At 43.8% G+C, this 23,881-nt stretch overlaps 1 protein-coding gene across 1 annotated transcript in view; it reads left to right on the forward strand.

The window, feature by feature from the left end:
- E2F3 (E2F transcription factor 3) overlaps positions 1 to 20,918 on the forward strand; it is a gene marked incomplete at its 3' end in the record, with an annotated part of 45,282 nt that extends 24,364 nt beyond the window's left edge. Inside the window, exons 2-7 of the mRNA XM_084280116.1 lie at positions 10,165 to 10,276; positions 12,516 to 12,735; positions 13,323 to 13,474; positions 16,126 to 16,247; positions 19,825 to 19,960; positions 20,653 to 20,918. Coding sequence (XP_084136242.1) covers positions 10,165 to 10,276; positions 12,516 to 12,735; positions 13,323 to 13,474; positions 16,126 to 16,247; positions 19,825 to 19,960; positions 20,653 to 20,918 — 1,008 coding nt within the window. The remainder of the gene's footprint in view (positions 1 to 10,164; positions 10,277 to 12,515; positions 12,736 to 13,322; positions 13,475 to 16,125; positions 16,248 to 19,824; positions 19,961 to 20,652) is intronic.
- Between the last annotated feature and the right edge of the window lie 2,963 nt (positions 20,919 to 23,881).

Genomic DNA, 23,881 nt, shown 5'->3' on the forward strand with positions numbered 1-23,881 from the left:
GCATGTGGATCCTCTTATAAATTCTCTAAAAAATGAGTGGTGAGATGAGTTGCTTCCCTGTGAATTGTCTGTCAGCAAGTAAAATGATGCAGTCCCTTGGCACAGTTCTGCCACAACGTGGTATGGGTATTTTGTGTGGAGCACAGGAAGGTTTGGGGTGCCAGGGTGGGAAATTTCAAACCACAGACCTGCGCAGACAAGAAAAGTTGCACTCCAGAAACGTCACTGGTGTAATTCCGCAAATACCATCCTTTCTTGTAGGTGTCCTGGATCCAAGCAAAACAAAGCTGGAGATTCTGTGGCTTAGGCTGGCAATTTAGCGAGTGAACTTTGTGATGCAAGCCCCATCTTGCATCATTGCAGTGCACCTACACCAAGATATTGCAGGCGTGGCTTTGAGAGTGCTCCTTCTCCTCCCTTTTCACTTTGCACTTATAAAATTTTATTAATTCTGTCTTCCTAGAGAGTTTTATGACTATATTCTGCGTTTTCTGTAAGAAGTTAATGCTCCTCCTTATTATTGTGATAGTATATGCACCCAGTGTACCACTACTTGAGTTTTTAACCTGTGTATCGGGTACTTCATGGCATTTATTGGAGTTGCCTCTAAGGAAGTTCATCCTATCCTATTCTCCAGCTGCCTTAATGTCCTTCCTCCCTGCTCCCAGAGCTCGTTGGTTTAGTAGACAATTTGGCAGACAACTGACAGTGTTTCAAAGTTTTGGATTTTTTTAAGTAGCTCTGCTGATTTCCACACATAGAGTGGAAGCCACTCAGTGGAACTAATCCAATCACAATCTTATGTTGAAGTTAATGACTTTTTAAAAATAGTACTTTAAAAAATAACCCTTAAATACAAAAAGACAAAATAATCTCTAGGCTATATTTTTGAGACTGGCTGCTCTGTGATGCTTTTTCTTTGGGACCAACCTTAAAATACTATGGAAGCTTTGTTTCCCTTGGTCCAAGTCAGTTTTAGCCTCATTGGTCAGAAGGCTGAAATGCTGTAAGAAGCTCTGCAGCCCTGCAAGCAGCTCTGCAGCCACGTGAAGAGATGGCACCCTGTCTGCACACAGTGTGAATTTAAACTATTGCTTTCTTATTTGGCTTAGTTTGATCTCGATGGGGAACGTTAAAGGTGGACCTGGGTTGGTGTAATTGTTCCTCAGAAATGCAAGACAATGAAATTAAACCCAGAAGTCTTGTGCAGCCAGTCTGTTGCCATGTCCTGCCTCCCAGCTCACTTGCCATCAGTTTCAAAGTTCGGTGTCAGGCCTGTTTTATGAGAGTCTTGTTTCCTTCAAAGGATGTCTGTGGTGAGAAATTACTGTTGTGAACTACAACTGAAAACCCACGAGCTTTGCTCTGGAGGCAGCAGCACTGCTGAAGCGGTATCTCTGTGAGGATGGCTGTTAACTTTGACATCAGTCTGTAGGACCAGGCTGTTGCTAAAGCCTGCTGGTGGCTAAGGGTTATCCATGCTTCCCAGGGAACGGGAGGGTAACTGTCCTGCTCCACTCACCCATCCCCAAAATTTGCAGTCAGGATGCCCCCAGCCAGATACTGGTTGGTCTGTTTGTGTGTCTGCATATGAGCTGAGGCTATTTGTCAGCATATTTACTGGAGGTTTTGTCCCTGGAGCTTCCACCTCAGCCAGGCAGCTGCAGCTCAGAGAAGGGAGCAGCTGTTGCATGGAGCCGTTTTCAGGACTGCTCAGGCACATGTGCACCCCTCACCTTGGGCAGTTCAGCAGTTGAGATGAAAACTGGGTGCAGTTTCCTGAAAAAGAGCTTTTCATATTTCAACATGAAGCAGTAACTGGAGCCTTCAAGCTTAGCACAGTGCAAAGCTATTGCTTCCAGTAAGAAGTAATTGTTTCATATTTGGTGGAAAACATTGCAATAGAAAGATCTCAGATGATTCATTTCCTATGCAGCATAGGTGTAATTCTCTTGGTTTGGGGCCTGGAACGTGGCTTATGCTTTGGTTTATTTCTTGCACAAGTGGTGTAATGTCCTTCCCCTTCTAGGGCAAAGAAAATATGAAGTACTGCACCCGGTGTAGGAGAACAAGATAAGCCACACACTTCAGCAGCAGCTCCAGTACTGAGTGCAAGCCTGGCGTGGGGTGTTGGCCCATCCCATGGCACCCGAGTAGGCCGATGAACAGAAAATGGAGTAACATCCAACGGGTTCTCTGCTTACCTCAGTGTCCGAGTCATGCCAGGGGTGGTGACTCTGAGATACTCCTGACCTTCTGGCGGGTCGGGTCTCCTGGAGACATCGGGGTGAAGATTGAAGGGGATTAGTACCTTGCAATGACGATCCTCCTTCAGTGAAAACAACCCGCCGTAGGTCTAGGAAGAAACCGCCGTTTCTCACTGCTGCGTGTCGCTGCTTTCTTGGTCTGGTTCAGGTCACGGTGTTTCACTTAAAAGCGGTTGAAAACGTCCTCTTGTTCAGGCGGGACAGAGATGAGACAAGTGTGAACTGCCATATTGGGATGAGGTGGCGGGCCTTGACTGCGCAGCGCTGCGAACGCTGGAGCGAGCACAGCTGACAGCTACTGTAAGCCTTTCAGTCCGTGTTGGAACTGGTGGTGTGTGAGGTTCTGCAGCAGTGACTGGGAGGCACTCGTGACCCTTGTGTTGCTCCTTTCTGTGCATTAACCCTGAGAAGGGAGAGCCGTAGCTAAGTGGTTCCGGCTTGGGTCCTCCTTTCAAACAAGAATCTGCTGCTGAAACTTGGCCACCCAGATCTTAAATATTTGAAGATGATACTTTGAGTCATTGGAAGTAGGAAGGTTTAATTAGGCCTTGAAAGAAACTTCACTGGAGTAACGCTATTACCCTTCAGGCCTCAATGTCAAAAGCCAAACAAAGATGGGGCTGCAGCTGATTAGAATGTAGCTTAATTTTATAATCATGTGAGGTCCTTCCTATTGAATTATAAGCCTTATTAAGATGTACAAAGTACATTTTCTTTTAGTTTTCGTCTATATTAAAAACAAATTATTTGACTGTAGCTGAATTAATGATTTCAGTGCAGGAACTAAAGAAGAATCTCCCCTCAGTCAAAACTATAATAAACTCATACCTGATAAGCTGAAAAATAAGCTGATGGTTTAGGAAACACAAATTGGTATAGTGGAAAAGATTTTTATTTTTTTTGTCTTCTTTTTACTACAGTTGCCATTTTCTGAGAAGAAAATTTGAGGGTTTTGTGTTGGAGTGGGATGATCAGGATGTTTCTTGTAAGCTGTGTGTTCACTTTCTTTAAAATGCTTCTTTAAATGTTACTTTAAATACCAGCTGCTTGCCACTCAACTAATAATCCTCGCTAATAAGAGCCAATATTTCAGAATAATGTTCTTCCTTGTGTTGGTTTTACAATTTATTCAACTTTTCAGTGCTTTACTTTTGTGTATCTTTTTATATCCTTCTACCTCAGTCTAATGAATGAGCTATGAATTTAATTTTGAGGTCATGTTTTCATTAAAGTGCTATTCCTGGTCTTGTTCCTCTGTGTAGAGTAGTACAGGAATGCATACTTTCGACAGAGAAGTAATGCGTTTGGGATGAGTTGAGGGGACTTTAGAAACCCCCCTTTAAAAGAACATACTTGGTTTTGAGGGGTTTTCATCGAAGCAGTTTAATTCCCAGCTGTTTTCTTATCTTCCTATTCTTTTCTTAAATGCTCTTTTTTTATGGTTTTCTGCTGTTGGAATTAACTATGGAAACCAAGGGTAGCATGGTACAAATCATTGGCATCTGCAGAGACCACTGAGGGAAATGTTTCTTCATAGAAAAGTGAAACTCCTCTCCCTTCCAGGACTTCAGACTGCAAATGTATCTCTTCATTGTTCAACAGAAATAGGTATGAAACGAGGAATTGTCACTGGGAGTCTGAAGGCAGCAACTCTGACAGTCCTCTTGCATCTTTTTACTGAACTCAAGCGTTTCCTCGCTTGCGAGCTGGCCTGAAGAGCCCAGGCCCTGCCCTTTTGAGAGATCCTCTGCTTTCCCCTCTGTACCTCTCCCCATTTTTCCAGTGTGAGCCATGGTGTTTGCCATGCCCTCAGCTGGGTTCCAGCCGTCTGGCAGCCACTTGGGCCTCTCCACATACCAGAGTTTGTTCCTGTGAGCGTGTTCCAAAGGCATAGCCTGCATCGCCTTGTTCAGTGGAGAAATTTTCCTAGCAGATGAATTCATATTTCTGTGTGCTCACCCCAAGGTGTCTTTTTTGTTTGCTGCTTCTCTTGTATGCCTCCCTCGTCAAGCTCCAGCTTAATTCACCCTTTCAAGTACAGTGCTTGCTTCATTCTCTGCGGCTCCTGGCCTCCAGAACTGCTTTCCAGCATTCATGCCTGGGAACCTCGGCTTTTAAATTGTGTTCTCAGGCGACTGTTTAGTTTTGAAAACATGGAGGAAAGCCTATGGAAAGCGTGTGGGGATTGTTAAAGCATCTGTGGTGTGGCTTCTGTGCTGCGGTCAAAATTTATCTGTGCTCTCTGGGTGGGCTTGCATCCACCACCCAGAAATATCAGCATTGTGGCAACATGCAGAAAAGCTGCCATTTTATCTGCCCCTAGCAATTGTAATATCTCCTAGACACGACGCCTGGGCTTAGTCATCTGCCCTTGCTTAACTCGCCCAACTTAGTTCTCGCTCTGAGATGCTGGCGGAGACACAGGCGGCTTGCTGCTTGATCCAGCGTCAGCTATCGCTCAATGCACGCCATTTAATTCTAGCTTGGTCATCTCCAATCTTCCTGTTTTCCCTGCCTAGTCAACATGAAACTGGAGTGGCTTTCTAGCTCCTCATTCTCTTTGTTTTTGCTTTATTTTTTTTTTTTAAATAAGCTATTTTGTCTTCTGTCCCCATCTCAGGGAGGCTTTGTCCCAGGTTACTTCTGCTCTCATTCTGAATTAAGCTTTTGTCCCTTTTGTATTTAAGTCAGGCTGCCGCTGCTCTAACCCACCCCAGTATGCCTGCTGGGGCTGCAGGGGATGAGGACCTCCGTGTCTCACCCTAGAGAGGGACCTCCATGTCTCAGCCTGGAGAGAACCTCCAGGCAGATACAATGTGCGCAGCCTGGGCAGGCCCAGGAGCTGTGGCGCTTGCGGTTTGAAACAGTTTTGGCTGATAAACCTTTATATGCATACTAAAACATTTTTGAAAGTGTTTGTAAATGTGGGATTTTGAGGAGGAGGAGGGGGGCACGTGCCCGACTCAGGTCACCCTCCTGTCAAACCGGTGCAGAAGTATTTTGGGCAGAGGGTTTTCGGAAGCTAGCACAGGTAAGGGAGTTTTTCGTAGGCCGGTCTCTGGCACACAGTGCAGCTGCCTTGCATCCAGCAGTACAGCAAGACAGATTCCAAATGCACATAGCTTGGCAAAGTTGTGCTCCATGGTTTTATCATTGGAAAGAATTAGAAGCCGTTTTACTGCTGCTTCCCTCGAGCTTCGAAAGAGAAGCCTCATAGAAAGCCGGGCTTTGGTTACGTGGTGCAGTCTTCAAAAAGCTGATGCCGTCTGTCCCCCACCACAGCACTTCCCTCTCTGCTATCTTGATGAAACCCGTGATGGCTGTTACCTAACACTTAGCACTTCGCTCTGTCTGTCACGCTCTTATGCCCTTACGCACTGACTTTTCTTTCTTTCCCCAAGAACTGAAGTCACCTGGTGTGTGACACGAAAGTGGGCCTGCTTGGATGCCATGCTGATGCCCCAGTGGGGGTGAAGGAGGTCCCACTGCTCCTGTCTGGCAGCCCACCTGACAAGGGGCTAATCCAGCAGAAAGCTCCTTGCTTCAGTTTTGGAGGAGGGTTAGGTTTCTGCTGATTGTGGCCTCTTGAGCCAAGCTCTCTGTGAGGTCCCATGAGGACTCATCAGTCAGGAGCTGCCCGCACCAGGGGAATAGGGTGAGCTCCGAGACGAAGGAAAGGTGCAGGAGAAGAGGTGGTGGCAGCAACCTGTTAGACCTGGGTAGCTGTGAGGTCAAGACAGCCTGGTGAGAGGAATGGGTTTATAATCTCATGATTGCACCTTTTCCACCCCTTTTTGCCAATTCATGATAAACCCACGTTCGTTCTTTTTCTAGTCCTCTGTAAGCATACCTGCCTCCGGCCTCTTAAAAGTTAATCCCTGGGACTGAATGTTGCATGGTGGATTTCATCAGGGCCTGCCTGCTTGAAAATACTCAGCTTATCCTAGTAGGTTTTAAACTATTTTCCTATAGACACAAGTGTTCTTAGGAAGACATTCTTGTGGGTTTGTCTCTGGTGTTAATTGTGGTAGCTATATGACTTTAAAAAAAAACCAAAAACCCAAACAAACAATGGACTGAGGCTAAAAGGGTGTAACTACATAGGGGTTGAGCTGCCACCTACTTTTGGCAGTCTACGCTCGGCAGTGGACCCATGGTTGTATCTGTATCAGCAATTCCTTGTAGCATTGAAAGACAAAGTGGGGTCAAAGTGTATGCCAAACATTTTAGGTCTCCACTGAAGGGCTATGTAGGAGACTAGTTCAGATCAATAGGACTTTGATCCTATTGATACATCCTGCTGGATGTATTGATTTGTGCTAACTGTGTCTTGGGGCGCATCAAGCATGGCATTGCCAGCTGGTCCAGGGGGGCGGTTGTCCTGCTCTACATTGCGCTGGTGTGGCCTCACCTCCAGTACTGGGTGCAGTTTTGGGCACCACAGTACAAGAGAGATACAAAACTATTCAAGTGTGTCCAGAAGAGGGCAACAAGGATGGTGAGGGGTCCGGAGGGGAAGTCTTGTGGGGAGAGGCTGAAGTTTGTTTAGCCTGGAGAAGAAGAGGCTGAGGGGAGACCTCATCATGGTCTATGGCTTCCTGACGTGGGGGAGAGAAGGGGCAGGGAGTCATCTCTTCTCTTTGATCAGCAACAGAACCTGTGGTAACAGCATGAAACTGTGACAGGGGAGGTTTAGGTTAGGAAGAGGATCTTTACTGAGAGGGTGAGTGGGCACTGGAACAGGCTCCTCAGGAAAGTGGTTACAGCACCGAGCTTGGTTGAGTTCAAGAAGCATCTGGATGATGTGCTCAGTCACATGCTCTGACTCGGCTGGCCCTGGGTGAAGCCAGGATTTGGACTCACTGATCCTTATGGGTCCCTCCCAGCTCAGGAGATTCTATGATTCTATAAGCCACAATGTGCTTTAGGATGCTTTCACACTCCTCCTGAGTAGAATAAATGGAAGTCAGATTCCTCAAGTTTCATGTCACTGTCCTAGTCTCTGTGCTTCCTATCTTTCCCTAGCTTTGGGATGCTGGCATCCTTTGGCTTGCTGCTTCTTAGCAGGTCCCACAGGCTGTGTCAGAACAGTTTGCATGCTGTGATGATCAAACAGTGCAAAATTTGTACAAAAACTAGTACAAATACTGCAAATAATGAATATGTGTCTATAGTAGAAATAAGTGATGCAAATCAAGACTTTGTAAATTTTTTTTCAAAGGTTTATGCTTATTGTGGAAAGTAATTGAGGGAAGTCTGGTATTGGAAAGCACCATCAATAATTGGAGATGGGAGAGAGACACTGAGTCAGCTGGGATCTCTAGTGCAAAGAAAAAGGCACTATAAAATCTTTGGTCTGTAAGTCAGGGAAGAAGAGATTGAGAGAAGATACCACTTCAGTCCTGCACCTTGTTACAAAGTCTGTAAAACAGGAAGGGGAAGAAAGCGCTTGCTGAGTGACGTGTAACATCTGGCCAGAAATTAAACATTCCCCAGGGTTTCCTAAAACCACCACTCAGGAGCTTCCCCAGGCTCCTCGGAACTCTTCTAAAATATTTTGCTCTGTAACTCTCTCTCTCTCGATCTTTCTGCCCGCTTCATGCCTGACAAAATCACTGTCCTGTAGCGCTCTCTCTGCCCTTCACTGTTTCTCCAGGAGGAAGTGGATAGTCCTGCACTGCCCCTGGGTACGGTGCACGGGTGAGACCGAAGAGAATGTGTCATTTCTGGCAACCCCCCCCCAACCCCGACACACACGGACCCGGCTCATGCTGCTGCGGGGGGCCAGAGGACGCTGTTTGTGTTCTCTTGCTACCAAACCTGATCCATTCACAGGAGAAAGTTGTGTTTTAACCACAAAAGTAGGGGCAAAACAGTGTTGTTCGTGTCTTGTAAACAAGTTGAGACAAAAAGGTTTGTGTAGTCCAAACCAGAGTTTCTCCTCTGATGGGAGACCGCTGCTGCAGATCTCTGGATCTAAGGTCTTTAGTGTTTCCCCTCCTTCTCACACCTGGTTTTGAGATTCCCTTTTATCTTTAATTGTATCCCTTTGGCCTAGTCTTCCCACGCCCGCCCTGAATTGTTCCCTTTTCACCCCTCCTTCCTTTTCTCCTATAGTTCTCAGGGTAGAAAAACACTTCCTTAAGGTTAAAAAAAAAAAAAGTGTGAAATGTATTTCTCCCTCTGGAGTAGCTGTAATCTTAATTTAATCCAATTACGCTGGCTAAACATATTAGCTGAATGCTTTTGTTAACAGTTGACCTTTATAAAATCTGTGTCCTTGGATTACAGAGCGGGTGTCTCCAGGAGAGAAACCGGGGTGGGCGTGGTGGGGGGGTGTGTGTGTCACACTGTTAGAAGCTGCCACCAAGGGGCTGCCCAGTGCCTGCCTGGCTTAGAAGGGTGCTGTGAGATCAGCTTTGCTCCGATGCTGATGGGTTGGTGCCTTGCCCCTCTGCACGAAATAGAGACCAGTGGCTTGGGCACTCAGCACGTGCTGTTACGCTGTGGGTTTATCCGCGCTTCATGTGCTTTAACTTGCCTTTTAATGAGTTCTGAGGTTTGGAAATGGAGCCCGGTATGAAGATGTTAGCTGGCTATCCATAAATAAATGCATGGGAGTGAGTTTATTTAGAGCTTGCTGTCGGTCACAGGCCTGAAGTGAAACACATAAGCTAAATCTACAACACTCAACTGATGTCTGTCCATAGAAGAATCTATTATTTTATCTTGGTTCACTGAGGAGTAGAATATAACCCAACCCTTTGGGGCAAGCCTAAAGAGCAAGCAAATAAAAGTCTGAATTATTCTCCCTGATTGAATAAGCATCATTCTTTGGAAACAGGTATTTTGCTAAACTTCATGAGAAGTAAAGATGCTTTTTCTTCTTTTTCCTGCCTCTTCCCAGGTAATGTTCTTTCTATTGTTAGGATAATGAGTATCTCCCCCGATTTAATTTCAGTAACCTGAGTGGCATGGCAGGGTGTAGAATGGTTTCCAAAGATGGTAGATTGGGTTTCTGTCTGACAAAATTCATATCGGTGGTGGCTTTCATTGCAGTTCGTCTGTCTTGCATTGTTTAACAGTTTCAATAACTATTTTTATTATTCAGGATGTAAACAGCTTATCTTTGAGCTGAATGCAACGTTCAGCTCATTTTCAGACATCATTTTTCTGATACTACTTTTGCTCCACCTTTTATGTAGGCAGCTTTAATGCAAACATGCCAGTTAATGTGAAATAAATGTAGCGGCTGTGCTTTCACTGAGGACAAAAATTGTTGACAAGCGAGAAGAACAGTTTTCCATAGCTGCTCTTGATGTGGTGTCTCCTGTTTCATCAATGGGAAGCTTATTAGTAGTGGGTGTTACTGGTCCTCTCAAAGCCACCCTCTCAAACGAGGAAGGAGAAACTGCACGTACTTATATCCATCTCCTATAACTTATCCCTATGTGAGTTATAGTTTCAAAAGAAATTCAACCTTGTGTGTGTGTGTATCTGTGTGCTTCAGCGTTTCTTTGGTTTTCTTGAGCTGATACTGTTTCAGTTGAAATTATGTATTATATACATTTAAAAAGATGCAGACTGGACTGAAGCATGTCATACACCTGTCAGCTTTTCAAATTAAAAAGAAATTGCTGAAGTTCCCAAGCAAAACCGTCAACTGAGACTTTGAGATTGAAACATTGAAATCCACCTTTGGATTCCCCTAAATACTTGGGTTCCCTTGTGATGAATATGGGGTATGAGCCTGTACCGGTACAGAACCCTACTGTGAAAAGCTCACTGCTGTCTGCCTTTCCTGTAACCCCAATATCATGCTGGATCGAGCAACATACTTCTTAACAATCCATTAATTAAAAATAAGTTTACCATATGTTGCTGTTTGTTTTAACAGGCAAAACGACGGCTGGAACTAGGAGAAAGTGGCCACCAGTATCTTGCAGAAGGACTGAAGACTCCAAAGGGGAAAGGAAGAGCTGCGACAAGAAGTCCAGATAGCCCAAAAAGTAAGGGGGTTTGCGATGGGCCACATGGCACTAGCTTGAGCTGGGCGCACGACAGGCTGCACTCCCCAGCTCCGAAGGCGCGTTCACGTTGCTGTCCTCACCTGGCTGCATGTCCAACGCGCTCAGCCCCGCAGCCAGGCAGCGGGCAGGGCGCTCGCCCTGCATCGTGCATCCCTTGGCGGGTGCAGAGCTGCTGGGAGGCCGTGGAGGCTGGGTCTGTCCCCTCTGCCTGCCTGGCAGGCTGCAGCCTCTCCGTCCAGGGCCTCCTCTTCAGTTGAGGGCATCAGGCTGGGGATGCTTAGGAGAGGGAGATGCCAAGGAATTGAGGTACTATGCCAGGATTAAATGCATGGTTATTAGGCAAGGCTGATCACCCAGCCTCCTCCTTCCTCACTGAAATTACTGCAGCTGATTGTCAGGGCTTCTTCCCCCAGGCAGGGGTTTGCAAAGAGCAGTAGTGATGCCCCAGCAGCATGATGCTCTTTGAGGGCTCTGAGCTGCCTTCTCTCCCTGCAGCATGACTGGATTATTGCTGCCTCTGCTTAGTGGCTGCAAGCATTTGTTTTTGCACATCTGCATTGCCTTAGGGAGTAGGTTCCTTGTAACAGGAGCTGGGGGTGCAGCCTTGTCATCTTGTTAGGAGGATTTCAGCAGGAGAATTAGGCTTGCAGAGGGAGAGGAATTGGGGAGAAAGGAGGGCTGGGGGCAGCAGTGGTAGTGAGAGTGGGCAATGTGAAGGGGCACTTCTCCCTCCTCACCATTCTAAAGCTCGTTTCCATTGTGGCAGGTGGGAGAAGTGGAATTAGCTGAAGATGCAAACTTAAAGCAGACAAGTTCATGACAATTGTTGTAATTAAACTAAACTTGATTAAGTTAAATGAAGTCTGTTTTAAGCTGAAGTGTGTTCTCACAGAAGTTCAGTACCGTTCTGGGTATAGAGGGCTGCTGCAGTGTTGATAAGGCTGTACAGAGAACTTCCTTCCTTCCTTCCTCGCACGGTCAGGAGCCCGTGCTGGTTTAGGTGGGGGTCAAGTATCCTCTTGCCCTTCTCACTCTGATCCTCTTATTCTTTTCCAACCCCCAAATTAAAACAAACAAACAAGCCCCACCCTGTTCTAAATTTGCAAGGTCACCTAATTGATATGAACTTTACTCTGTTTCCCGAGCCCTGAGTTCCCCAAAGAACGAGATGCAGCAGGTTCTATTTGCAAACTGGCAATGAATTGGTTTTTGCTGAAAAGTCATCATATCCTCCAGAATATTTCAGGGTAGTCTTAAGGCTTTGCTTCCAGGTAGGATTTCAGTTTTGACTGACTTGTGCATGTAAGTATGGGGCCTGAATGTTGAAAACATGGCAGTGACCACCAGGTCACAGCCTAAGATCCATCCTGCCTAATAATTAAAGGAATTGAGAGATTTGAGATGTACTAGCCCAGCAGACTTCAATTAGTCGCTGGCTCATTTCCCTTGACACAAAGGCCATGGACACTCAGAAATTATTCTGACCTATGTATTTAAACTCTTAAAAGCTCATCTATTAAGTACATAGATGCTACATTTGTGCATGAAGAGTGAGTTGTCTAATAAGATCCAAGCTGTTTGCTGACTTTTAAATTAAAAGAAGTGGATAGTCTTGCCAGTTTGAGCATTTATAGAGAAATGATGATTATAAACTGTATCGTGCATCAATCTCCTCTAATTCACGTGAGTTCTGTTCTGCAAGCCTTGGAGTCTGGCGCTGATGGAATCTGTCATTGTGTTCACCCACTGAAGTACACCTAAGTCCTGCTTAATTGCATGTGAAACACTTATCTTACAAGAGGGGCAAATCAAACTCTGATGAAAGCTGGCTATCAGCCTGATGAAGGAGAGCCATAGGAGAACTTTTGGTATTGGCTGCCAGGATAAATAGATACTAAAAATACTATTAAGAATTCACATAGTGAAAGCCTAAGTAGAATACTGCTATATGTATCCATCAGACTACTGGAAATATTTGCATTAAAAAAAAAAAAGGTATGTATTTGCTCATGTACCTGTGACTTTTGGAAAAGTACATCTTGAAATACAAATAAATGCCCAGTGGTGAGTTGTGCCTTAATGCAGAGCTCCTGAAGAGATTTCTTTAGGAATGTTACAGAAATATCTGTAACCTATATACTTTTCATTTCTGGATGAAGCATTTGGAAATAAAATAAGAAAACTGATTTATTTCCCTCTTCCCCCTTTTCTTTCCAAGCTCCAAAATCTCCTTCAGAAAAGACTCGCTATGATACATCACTTGGCCTTCTTACAAAGAAGTTCATTCAGCTGCTGAGCCAATCTCCTGATGGGGTCTTAGATCTGAACAGAGCGGCAGAGGTCCTCAAGGTGCAAAAAAGGAGGATTTACGATATCACCAATGTACTGGAAGGCATCCATCTCATTAAGAAAAAATCCAAAAACAACATTCAGTGGATGTGAGTATTCGCTATCCCTCTCCATTCCTGCTGGCTGATTTTGCTGTGACAGAGCAGCAGTGTTTTTCTTCTCCCACCTTCCATTCTAACACTTTGCTCCAAGCAATCATCAAAACCGCCTTCAATCAGGATATAAAGCTTTCTTTTTCTGTTGAGACAGGTTTTCAGTGTATAAATAGCATTTGTCAGGGAAATCAGAAATCAGCATTCTGTATGAGTACTGGATTAAGCAATTTGCTTTTGCAAGAAGAGTAAATTTTTAAGGTACACAGCTCTACCTACTGTCTTCCTCCATCTTCCTTAGGATGTGGTTAGAGGAGACAGGGGAGTTAAAAACCAAAGCTTTGGAAGAGCTTAGAAATGTTGGACTTCTCCATCTCGGTGGTAGTTCCAAAATGTGTTGTCATGATAAAAAGATGCTTTTCCTGGAAAGCGTGGTTTCTGTTGGCTCGCTACAGGCTGGTTAAGGGAGAAGCAGCTAAGGACTCGATCTGTGCTGTAAAACTCTGCCTCTTCCCTTTCCTGCAGCATAGGGTCACATTTTACAAACTCTAAAGGGTGTCTCCCCCCTCCCTCTGTATCCATAGGGGCTGCAGTCTGTCAGAGGATGGTGGCATGCTGGCGCAGCGCCAAGGCCTCACGAAGGAGGTGACCGAACTGGCTCAGGAAGAGAAGAAACTGGACGAGCTCATCCAAAGCTGCACCCTGGACCTCAAGCTGCTAACAGAGGACTCAGAGAACCAGAGATATCCTTTTTTGCCACAACCTTCAAAGGCAGTCGGTCGTCTTGCTGTGCTCTGCGATGCTAAGAGAATTCTGCCAAGTGATGTGGTAACCAGATGTCAGAAATTTCCCCAAGCTGGGTAACAGGTTTTAATGTGGTTCTATATAGAAGTTACTTAAGACACTTCCACCTGTAATATTTCCGGAATGTCAAAAAAAAACCAAAAAAAGAGAGAAAAAGGTGGTGTGTGAAGGAGCCCATTAACATCCATGTTCACACAAACTAGAACCAAGAATTCAGCTGATTCATGAGTGACAATATCCAACACCCTGTGCTCTTTCAGCTCTCTTTAAGCCCAGAGCAAGTCCCATTTTTATGTGTGTGGACCAAGTCTTGGCTAAGGTAACAGAATTGTGTGTGCCCACTACTTAATATTATTTTTCACATTAAACTGATGTGTATATGAATTAGGCACAGAGAGAAGAATAAAGTTGGGAGTCAGCGTAGTCTGAAATTTGCAACAAACTTTTAGATTCCTCTGGTTAGAGAATCTGTAAAGAAGTATCATTCTAAAGGCTTTAGAAGCTCTCAAAATGTCTCTTTTAGGCTTAATACTTTAATGTAACAGCAGTGCTCAATTGCATAAGGCTCATATGGCTGCTAATACCCCTTGTAAATAACCAGTTCTCACTTTCATTAGACTTCCCACCTATTAGCAACAGAAGAGAGCGTTTTATGAAATGCCAGTGTGAAAACTTTCATTGCTTTAAATAGCCAGGGGATCTTGAAGAGCATCTAATAAGGTGGACTTAACTCTCTGTTTTGAAGGGTAGGAAATCACTGCAGGAGCATCAGTAGAGTAACATGAGCTGTGCAAATATTGTCTTTTGGTTGTGCTTGCATCTCAGAGCACGTACAAAAGCAAGCCCACTGAGGGGCACAGGGGCAGGGTCAGCACTGCCCTGATCCATGGGGAGATTTAAGCAAAGCAGAACGGAGTGCTGCCGCTCTCTGTTCTTCTAGTGCTGTTTGCTGTGGCAGAGATCTCCCCCTTGCAGCTGCTGGGTCCCCGGGGATGGGTGAGGAGGGATCAGCACTAGCAGCATGTTGGCCTCATGTTTCTGGCTTTAGGAGAGCATATTCCCCAAATCTCTTCCCATGACTCTAGGTTTTCTGATAGTCCTAGTGGTTATTGAGGAATGAACATGGAGGAATGAAACCTGGGGGCCAATCTGAGTGTACCTCAGCATGGTCTTTCACCCATCTCACTGGATTCTGACGGGAGTGACCTAGGGAGCACTTGTGGAGCTGAGAAGCCTCTTCCTTTGCTTTAATCTCCGAAGGTGGAGTTTCTGATGTGGGAAATGTTTTTTTTGTCTTTTCCCTTGTAATTAGGTAGTGCCAAAACATTGATTGTACCCCAGCTGTTGCTTCCTCCTCTGCCCTGTCAATTGGATCGGACAGTGACTGACCCCTACCTTGAGCGCTTTGGGATATGCCCAGCGTTAGTGAGGGAGCTTTGAGCCGCAGCAAGGAAGATGGGCTGGTTTACTTGAAGACCTCGCAATCCTTTCCTTTGTTCGTATAGCAACAGCCACTGTCACTGTGATTTATACTCTGCCTTTGCAAACCTTAGTAAGCCCTGCTGAAGGAGGGGTAGAAACCTTCACAAAAGCCATTTGCCTGGCAGCTGACCGCTTGCTTTTCCCTCCTGTCCTGTTACTTTGCATTTGGTCTGAGTCTGACACGAGATGTGTTGGCGTTCTGAGCTGGGGCAGTTTGTCTTGCTGTAACAATAGATGCTTGCCAAAACTGTTCACACTTACACCCCCCCAAAAAGTATAACATTAATTTAAGCTTTTTATTTCTGTGCCATGCATATAATGCTGGATATCCCATGGGTGACTAGACTGGAAGTGCCTGTGTGTGATCACAGCTGCTTGTTTGTGACCAAAAGCTCTGTGACACCTTGGTTACACAGGTCGGTGAGTGAGGCACCACGGTGTGGTAACCCACCAGAACCCTCGTGTTGATTTTTAACAAATTCACGTTGAACAGCAAAATAATCATCTCCATATCCGTGCTTATGCAGAAATCAGGTTCCTGTACTGTTAAGTTGTTTACAGTAGTTGTTTAAGCAGCTTTTTGAAAGGTTTTTGTGTAATATGAATGAATAAATGTATAAATATAGGAATGTTTGCTGAAAAATCAAATCAAAGTGGGAACATTGATTGATGAGTTAAAACATATTTTGTCTATGCACACCTGTAACATGCATCTAAATTCCTTTACATTTTTCCTGTGACTTCCAGTTGTCTGCATTTTCATAGCAAGTGTGAGGTGGGGAGGGGAATAAATTTTGCTTTGTGCAACCTGTGAGTAACTGTGGGCTGTTAGGCTTTAGCTTGTGTAGCTTTGTCTGTATAACAAAGGAGAGGGGACTGGTAGGAGAACCCCTTTTGTCTCTTGGTGGTGACCCCAGCTGCTAGATCAAAGGGAGGTTCTCACACAGTTGTGCTGCAGTTACAACCAGCATAGAGAACAGAAAACTCTGGGGAAAGAGCAGTGTGGCCACGAGAAAATGGGAAAATAATTGAAAGAATCCTGCCTCTACTATCAGTCTGAATATATATTGTACCCTGGTAAACTGGGACATTCCTTAACAGTGCTTACATTAGCTTATGTGACATACCAAGATATTCGAAAAATTAGTGGCCTTAAAGACCAAACTGTTATAGTTGTGAAAGCTCCTCCAGAAACAAGACTTGAAGTGCCTGACCCAGTGGAGGTAAGGAGAAAGCTGGCTTTTCCTGGCAGGTTGTATATGATTATCTTTTTTTTTTATATAGATGGAGCAAGTGTGTTGTGAGTCTTACCGGGTAACTGATGCCAAAGTCGGGCTGTATAGCAATACATAAACCAGTCTTACAAACTGGAGGTGTGGTGCTTGGTTTGATTGGTTTTGGGTGGGTTTTGTGAAAAAGAAAGGGGAACCTTTAAAAATAATTGTACACAAAACAATTGTTATTTGTGCCTTTTCTCTCAATTTGAGCTTTCCTTCAGAGTAAGCCACACTACTTACTGACAGATTCTTCTTGTCTGCCGTGCTTTATGTAAAGAGGAGCTCTTTCTTTGCCGTTGACATTTCCTGTTTGTAACCATGTAAAGATCTTTCTCCCAAGGGATTCAGTTGTTTTGGTTTTTTTTTTTTTAGCTTTATGTAGTTTTAATTATAAAGTTCATGGATAACTCAATGCCTTCAGCATCTTGATGACTCATATTACTGGTACCCTTATTTATCGCAATGTATGTTTTCATGTAAGACTTTCTCCTCTGAAGTGGTTTTGTAGAAACTTATGTTTTACAGCTAGAGTCCATTCTTGTTCTTCCTCCTTCTGTTACCACCTCTTCTTCACTGATTCTGGTTTTACACATTTGTGTAAAACTTTGTATACTCTGCTAGTGGGCTTCTTGTTTGCTGTCATCAAGTCTGCAAGGGACAAGGGTTTCCTTTCCTATTTTAAGTACTACTATTTCTGAAGCTGTCCATGTTCATCTCTCTTCCTCTTCTGTTGCTGCTTGCTACCCAAGCGTCTGTCTGTCTGTCTCTCTATGTCCTGATTTATGGCTGGGATAGAGTTAATTTTTACAGGAAGCTGTGAAGGGACACAGCCAGGACAGCTGACCCAAACTGGCCAGAGGGATATTGGATACTTTAAGACAGTCATGTTCAGTGTAAAGTGTTCAGTATAAAGTGGAGCTGGCTGGGAAAGAGGAGTCACTTCTCCAGAGGGGCTGGGCTTTGGGTTCCAGATGGTGAGCAAATTGCATCGTGTATCACCTGCTTTGTATATTCTTTTATTGGTACTGGTGTTACTTTCCTCTCCCTCTGCTGTCCTGCTGAACTGTACTTATCCCAAACAAGTTTTTGCCTTTTTCTTCTGATGTTCCTCTCCATCCTACCTGAGGGGGGAGGAGTGAGCGAGTGGCTGTGTGGTGCTCAGCTTCAGTATCATAGAATGTCAGCTTGGAAGGGACCTTTGAAGTCCAGCCCCCCTGCAGTAAAGCAGGGACACCTTTAACTAGATCAGGTTGCTCAGCGGATCATGAAGCCTGACCTTGAATGACTCCAGGGATGGGTCCTCCACCACCTCTCTGGGCAGCCTGTTCCAGTGTCTCACCACCCTCAGAGTGAAGAACTTTTTCCTAATGTCTAATATAAACCTGCCCTGCTCTAGTTTAAAACCATTTTCCCTTGTCCTATTGCTACATGCCCATACACACAGCCCTTCCCCAGCTTTTCTATAGGGCCCTTCCAGAGCCTGGAATGCTGCTATAACATCTCCCCTGATAAGATGTCTGGCTCTTACACTTTCACCTCCGTTTTCTTGCTTTTCCTTATCTTGTGTAGAAGTTTAGGGGTAACTTACCTGCTTCTCCCTTACCTGATGTCACAGTTACAGAGAAAAATGCTTTGGCGGCTTTTCTTTGCAGATAGCTTTACTTCATTTACTTCATTCCTTTCATGGTTTATGAACCACAGGTCAGCCACTCCTGGGATTTTCTCTCTCGGTGTCAAAAGTGAGCTGCTTTACAAGTCTCACTGACTATGACAGACACCAGTATGTTGGGCAAATGTAAAAAAATTTCATGAGCCACTGCTTTAGAGATTCAAAAATGTGCCTATTTCCTTCTCTGAAGGAGCAATTAGACTTAGGCCTAAACCCCAGAAGCCTCCACGCTTCATTCTACGTTATTCCTTCATCCCTGCTGTCAGGCTGGCTGCACTGAGCCCAAGGCCACCTGCTGACGGGCAGGCAGGAACTGGCTCCAGGTTCTCTCTCACTACTTTTCCCAAAATTATTCTCCATTTACTTAAACCCAGTACGGTTTCCATCCTCCCCCCCCCCCCCTCCATGCCTTTGTCCTTTATTTCTCCTTTGGACATAGTTACAGGTTTTGGAAGAACAAATCATTTTGCTGCAGTGAGGAAGGGATGTCCTTTATCAGTGTCCATAAATACATACTGTTATCGCTGCTTGCTTTCCTGTTTCTTTCTTCCAGGCATGATGCTTTGATTTTTTTAATTCGGCAAAATCTGAAGGGCAGACAGATGCACACAATCATTAACAGTAGTGCCTAGACCTCCCTTATCCCCTATCTATACCAAATATATATATATATATATACACACACACGTATGAAATATATCTTACTCATTTCACTTTCAGGTTCAGGCAGTGGAAGCCCTTGTCCCTCTGTCCATCCCTCTTTCTTTCATGCGCTCACTCCTTTCTCTCTGGCTCTTCCTCCCTTCCTCCCATTTGCAGTTATATGTCAGGTGTCGCCTTTTTTTCTCCATACCTTAGTCACTCAACATTCCCTTCCCCAGCTCCAGCTCTTCCCATCTCCTTTTTAACTAGTTTTCTCCAGCATTGCTCTCAGTGCCGTTCCCTGTTTTCTGTGCCCTGGGGTATCCCTGTTATGCTGCCTAACTGCCGGAATGCAAACACTGTGAGGAACTTTCTAGCAAAGGGCACAGTAAACCACCTTTGAAAGAAGTCTGCAGAGAGGTATATACTGCCTGTATTCCTGCTTTTTAAAGCTGTTAATGCAGTGCAGCTGGAGCAGGTTTGTTTTTTGACTGGAGTCATTTGTGATATTCCATCCTAACACTAAGAGCAACTTGGCAGATTTTCTGTCGGTGTCTGTGTGTCATCCTGTTGTACTGCATCCATGTGTGAAAATTGAGAAAAGATAGTTCCTTGAGAATAACTAGGAGTGCCTCTTACTCAGAAGTACCATCAAAATTAAAGTTGCTGCCTTGAGGGGACAGAGGGACTTGTTTAATATAAGTTTGGGTGAAGAAAATGGCATTTGAAAAAAAAATTGGGAAAAACTTCCCCGTTTAAACAGGTGAACTTACATCCAGCGTGAATTAGTACTGAAGGTTTTGGGGTGAGTGAGGAATGGGGTTTGAAATTCTTTTAAAGCAGAAACATCTCCCCAAATACATCCAACAATATTGTTACAATAGCAATCAAGCTTGTGACTTGTCCCCCATAGTTCTGTTCTGTCAAAACGCTCCAGGTTATGGGGCTGAAAGCAAACGTTAGGAGCACCTGACACGGGGGGCTCCCGAGCCTGGTGTGCCGCAGACAGCGGGGAGAAGCTTTTGTGTTCTCTTCCAGTCTGAGACACATCGGCCAAGCCCTTCACATCTTCACAAAGAAAGGAAAATACACAGGGGCTTTTAGGCTCTTTTGATGAGTGGAAAGGGTATTCAACCACTTGCACCCCAGTAAGAATTTGCTGTGTCGTGTGCGCTGCTGGTAACGCTTTGCTGATGTTTGTTTTGTTAGCAGAGTGCATTGATACATTTATCTAGTACCCAAGGACCTATTGAAGTTTATTTGTGCCCGGAGGAGAACGATGCTCTCAGCCCAATGAAAACCTACAGCCAGGACCACAACGGAAATATTTCCAAAACCATTTCCAAAGGTAATGTTATTTCTCTGCAATCCTGATGGCCTGCCTTCCTGTCCTCGCTCGGGATGTCATGCTGAGCATCAGATACCCAGCTCAGCTTTTCATTCACTTCTTGGAAAAACAAAGCCAAAAAAATAAGGTATTAGTGTTTTCCTGTGCCTTTCTGGTGTATATAGCAGGAAACATGGAGAAGTAAGTTTTCTTCTGCGTTGGTTGTTTAAAAAAAAAAAGTTCCATGTTTGCATGTCATATGGAACTAGGTCACCTGAGTTGATGCAGTATTGAAGGAAGAAACTGTTTTGGTCCTTCTGTGCTTTCAGACAGGACAGTAGCAGCAAAGAGCTGTTTCAAGGCAGGAGGCAGGAATTGTGTCACTGATGACATCTGTTGCCTAGAAAGTTTCCACTTTGTGTACAAATTCCACAAAAAATGGGCATCTCTCACTATGCTGGTTTTACTTTTTTTCCCAGCAGCTGTTCAGACCTTGTAAAATATTTTTTTTTAGTAGAAAAGTTGGTGATAGCAACGTGAGTGTGTTTGAGACATTTGCAACTTATAAAGAACAAGCTAGAAGTACGTGGAGGCTGTTTTCTGTTTAAACAATGCTTCATGTAAGGCCCTTTGTGCAGTGCTTGTCCTGCTTCATCTCTGTCTGGCATTTCTAGTGAGATTGAACTTGTTTTTTTTCTTGCCTCCTCTTACAGAAGTGGCTTCTGCTAACTCAGGACAAGGCGACTGCTCAGTTAACATGGCAACAATCTCTCCATTGGCTTCTCCAGCCAACCTTCTCCAGCAGACAGAGGACCAAATTCCCTCAAACTTTGAAGGACCTTTTGTGAATTTGCTGCCTCCTCTGCTTCAGGAAGATTATTTGCTGAGCCTTGGGGATGAAGAAGGCATCAGCGACCTCTTCGATGCTTATGATCTAGAGAAGCTTCCTTCCTTGGTGGATGAATTTATATACAGCTGATTCTCTTACATGCCCTTCCTATCTAAACGATGTTTTTAACGGAATCAAAAAACCCTGCCATCCTTCACAGTTGTCCCTTACTATAAAATAGCATTATCAAATAAACTAGGCTCTCCAGCAGTGCTGATGTTTTTAAGTAATTCCTCCCTAAAATACCCTAAACAGCCAGGGGAGGCTTTTACATCACGGCCTCCTTGACCCTAAGCTCCGGCGCCTTGAGAGTCCGCAAGCGCAAGCAGGTGACGGTAAAGGTGTTGTCTTCACACTTCCCCCTCCCAGTCTCTGCTTCCCTGTGACAAGTGAGCTTATGGAGAAGGGCTCCATGAACTGGTTTAGTCCTAAATGATGATTTTACAATAGTATTTCAGGTCGTGCCTTCTGCAGAGAATGCATGTCTTTCCCAGTGTCACCACGTGGACTGTACCTGCGGCGAGCGTAAACATGAAGTAATGCAACAGCCTGAAATGGGATTCTTCAGCTACTTGTGGGAATGTTTAAATTGCTGTCATAATGCTCACTTTGAGCTGTGTATATGTCTCGTTATGAGGTCAAATACTTATGTCCTTAAAAGCTTTTAATAAAAAGAAAAAAATACACTGTAAATGTAGTGTATATTGCAAATATTGAAAAGTATAAAGTTCTGCCACTTCTCATAGTAATCTCAGATTTTTAATAATGCTTGTGTGTGCGTGCGTGTGTGAAAGTAGCTCTTGTTGGTTGTGTTTTTTTTAAACTAGAACGAAGATGCACAGTTCAATTTTACTGCCCCCAGTGTGCATTAGAACTGGTACATAAATTTTTGTGGTACTAAGTGGGGCTTTATGTTAAGTGCCTACTAGAGATGCACTGTGGGTTTTTCCCTCTATGGAAAACACTTATGCCAAGCTTTCCTTGTTCAATATATCATATTTATCTCAGTGGGTTAGCTTCCTCTGCTTACAGCTTTTTATAATTCTCTTCGCCAGCAAAATGGAACTAATGTTTTTCCAAAGTACCTAACTGTAAGTACCACATCAACTGCATTGCATTTATTTCTTTTTTTGGAAGACCTTTGGTAGTATAGTATAGCACCAATATTTATTTTTTGAATGTGAGAGGGATTCTAAGAAGTCTTAAGTAACTTTTTTTTTTGGGGGGGAGGTTATTCTTTTTATTTTTGTTTGTTTCTGAGTGTAAAACACGTTGCCATGTTCTGGGCTAAATTAATGTAACGTCCATTAGATGAGGCCCGTATAACCCTTCTGTTTGTGTTACTGTTGTGCTTCTCTGACATACTCAGAAAGTTTTAGTCCTCTTTGTACTGTAGTAGATTATTATGGATGCAGGTTTTCTGGTACCATGGAGTTGCTGCTATGAAAGCTCACACACGAGAAGGCAGGAAGTCGCAGTGCTAGCAAGAGAAACTGTATGACTGTGTGAGTTTTGGGATATAACAAATGTATAAAGGGCAACACGTAAAGAACTGTTAAACAGTGTTAAGTGTGTGTTTATATGTACAAATGTGTGCATAGATCATTCAGCAGTTGTATTTAAGTTGGTAATATGTTCTCAACTCACACTTTAGTTACCTAGCAGTTTTGTACAATAGGATGAAATTTGTAAACACTGCCAGAATATTTTCTAGCTGGTTTGTAATTTTTTAAAGAGTTTTTTTAGATGTGGATCTGTAAATAAAAAAAAAATGTAGTATTTAAAAGTTTTCGTCTTGTGGAAGAGGAAAGTAAAAGTTGTGTGAGCATGAAGATTTGAGAGACAAAGGGGCACTTTTGCAGGGGAAGAGAAAATGAAGACTTAATGCAGACCATCTTTTTTGTATAAATTAAAACACTTTTCCCAATGTGCGTGGGTATAATACTAACCTAATTTAGCTTTGCATTGTATGCTAGTTTAAAAAAAAAAACAACACAAAAAACCCTCTGTAAAATAATGTAAAAAAAAAAAACAACCAAAAAAAGCTTTTATGGTGAGTTTTGTAAATAGATTTATTAAAGGATGATCTGTTCTCTAGCTGTGATCTTACCACTTCAAATGGATGTAATTTGAATAAATTTTGTATGGTAATGAATCAATAAAAAGGATTTTTTAAAGAGTTTAGATTTGTATACAGCTATTTAAATTCTTCTTGCTCTTGGTGCCTATCGTACTGCTTCTTGGAACTAGCTGTTGTTATTTTCACTGTTGGTGCTCACAGGCATTTGACACCAGATATGTTTCAATCCCATTTTTTTATTATGTTAACAGTATGTTCAGCAGGGTTGGTTTTTTTTTTTCACCCAGAGTGAAGCCATAATGAAAGATTGGTGTAAAGAGACATAAGAGATTCAGAGGCTGGGATAACAGAGTTTTATTTTCATTTATACCCCACCCCCCCATTAATTATGAACAGACTTCTTGCAAACTTCATAGAAACTGTGTTATTGTAGGCTTGAACAACGTGAAGCAGTTCTTGAGGATGCGTTGGCCCTGCCTTACTGGCAGTTCTCCAGAAGTCTAATAGCAGCTTTGAAAATAAGTTCTGTTTACTTGAGTTATCTCCAACAGTCTCCTCTGCCAGACGTGTATTTACAAGTTCCTATTCCCTTTTGGTGCTGTACCTATCTAGATGCATCACCATCAATTGCTGGGGGGTGGGGGGTGTGTGTGAAAGTACTGGAACAATAAATCACAGGAAAATAGTTGTTTGCTTAAATGTTACACTTCTGATCAAGTCATGTGTCATCTTACCTATGCACAAGGAGAAGGCTCCTGTTTTATCTCTTTATGCACCTGTCTCCAACTTCAGCACTCAGCAGTACTGAAAGCAAGATTGCAGAGATCCTCTGTTCTCTGTTTGTTCACACAAAATAAATAGTAAAGAAGGGCTATAAGACTCTGTTTTCTGGTCTCCCATTGAAGCAGGGGTGACAATAAGTGCCCTTTTTCTGTCCTATCTGTCAACGTTCCATTGGCCTGCTCTATTCCTC

This window comes from Gallinula chloropus (genome assembly GCF_964237585.1).
Source record: "Gallinula chloropus genome assembly, chromosome: 2".
Lineage (NCBI taxonomy): Eukaryota > Metazoa > Chordata > Aves > Gruiformes > Rallidae > Gallinula > Gallinula chloropus.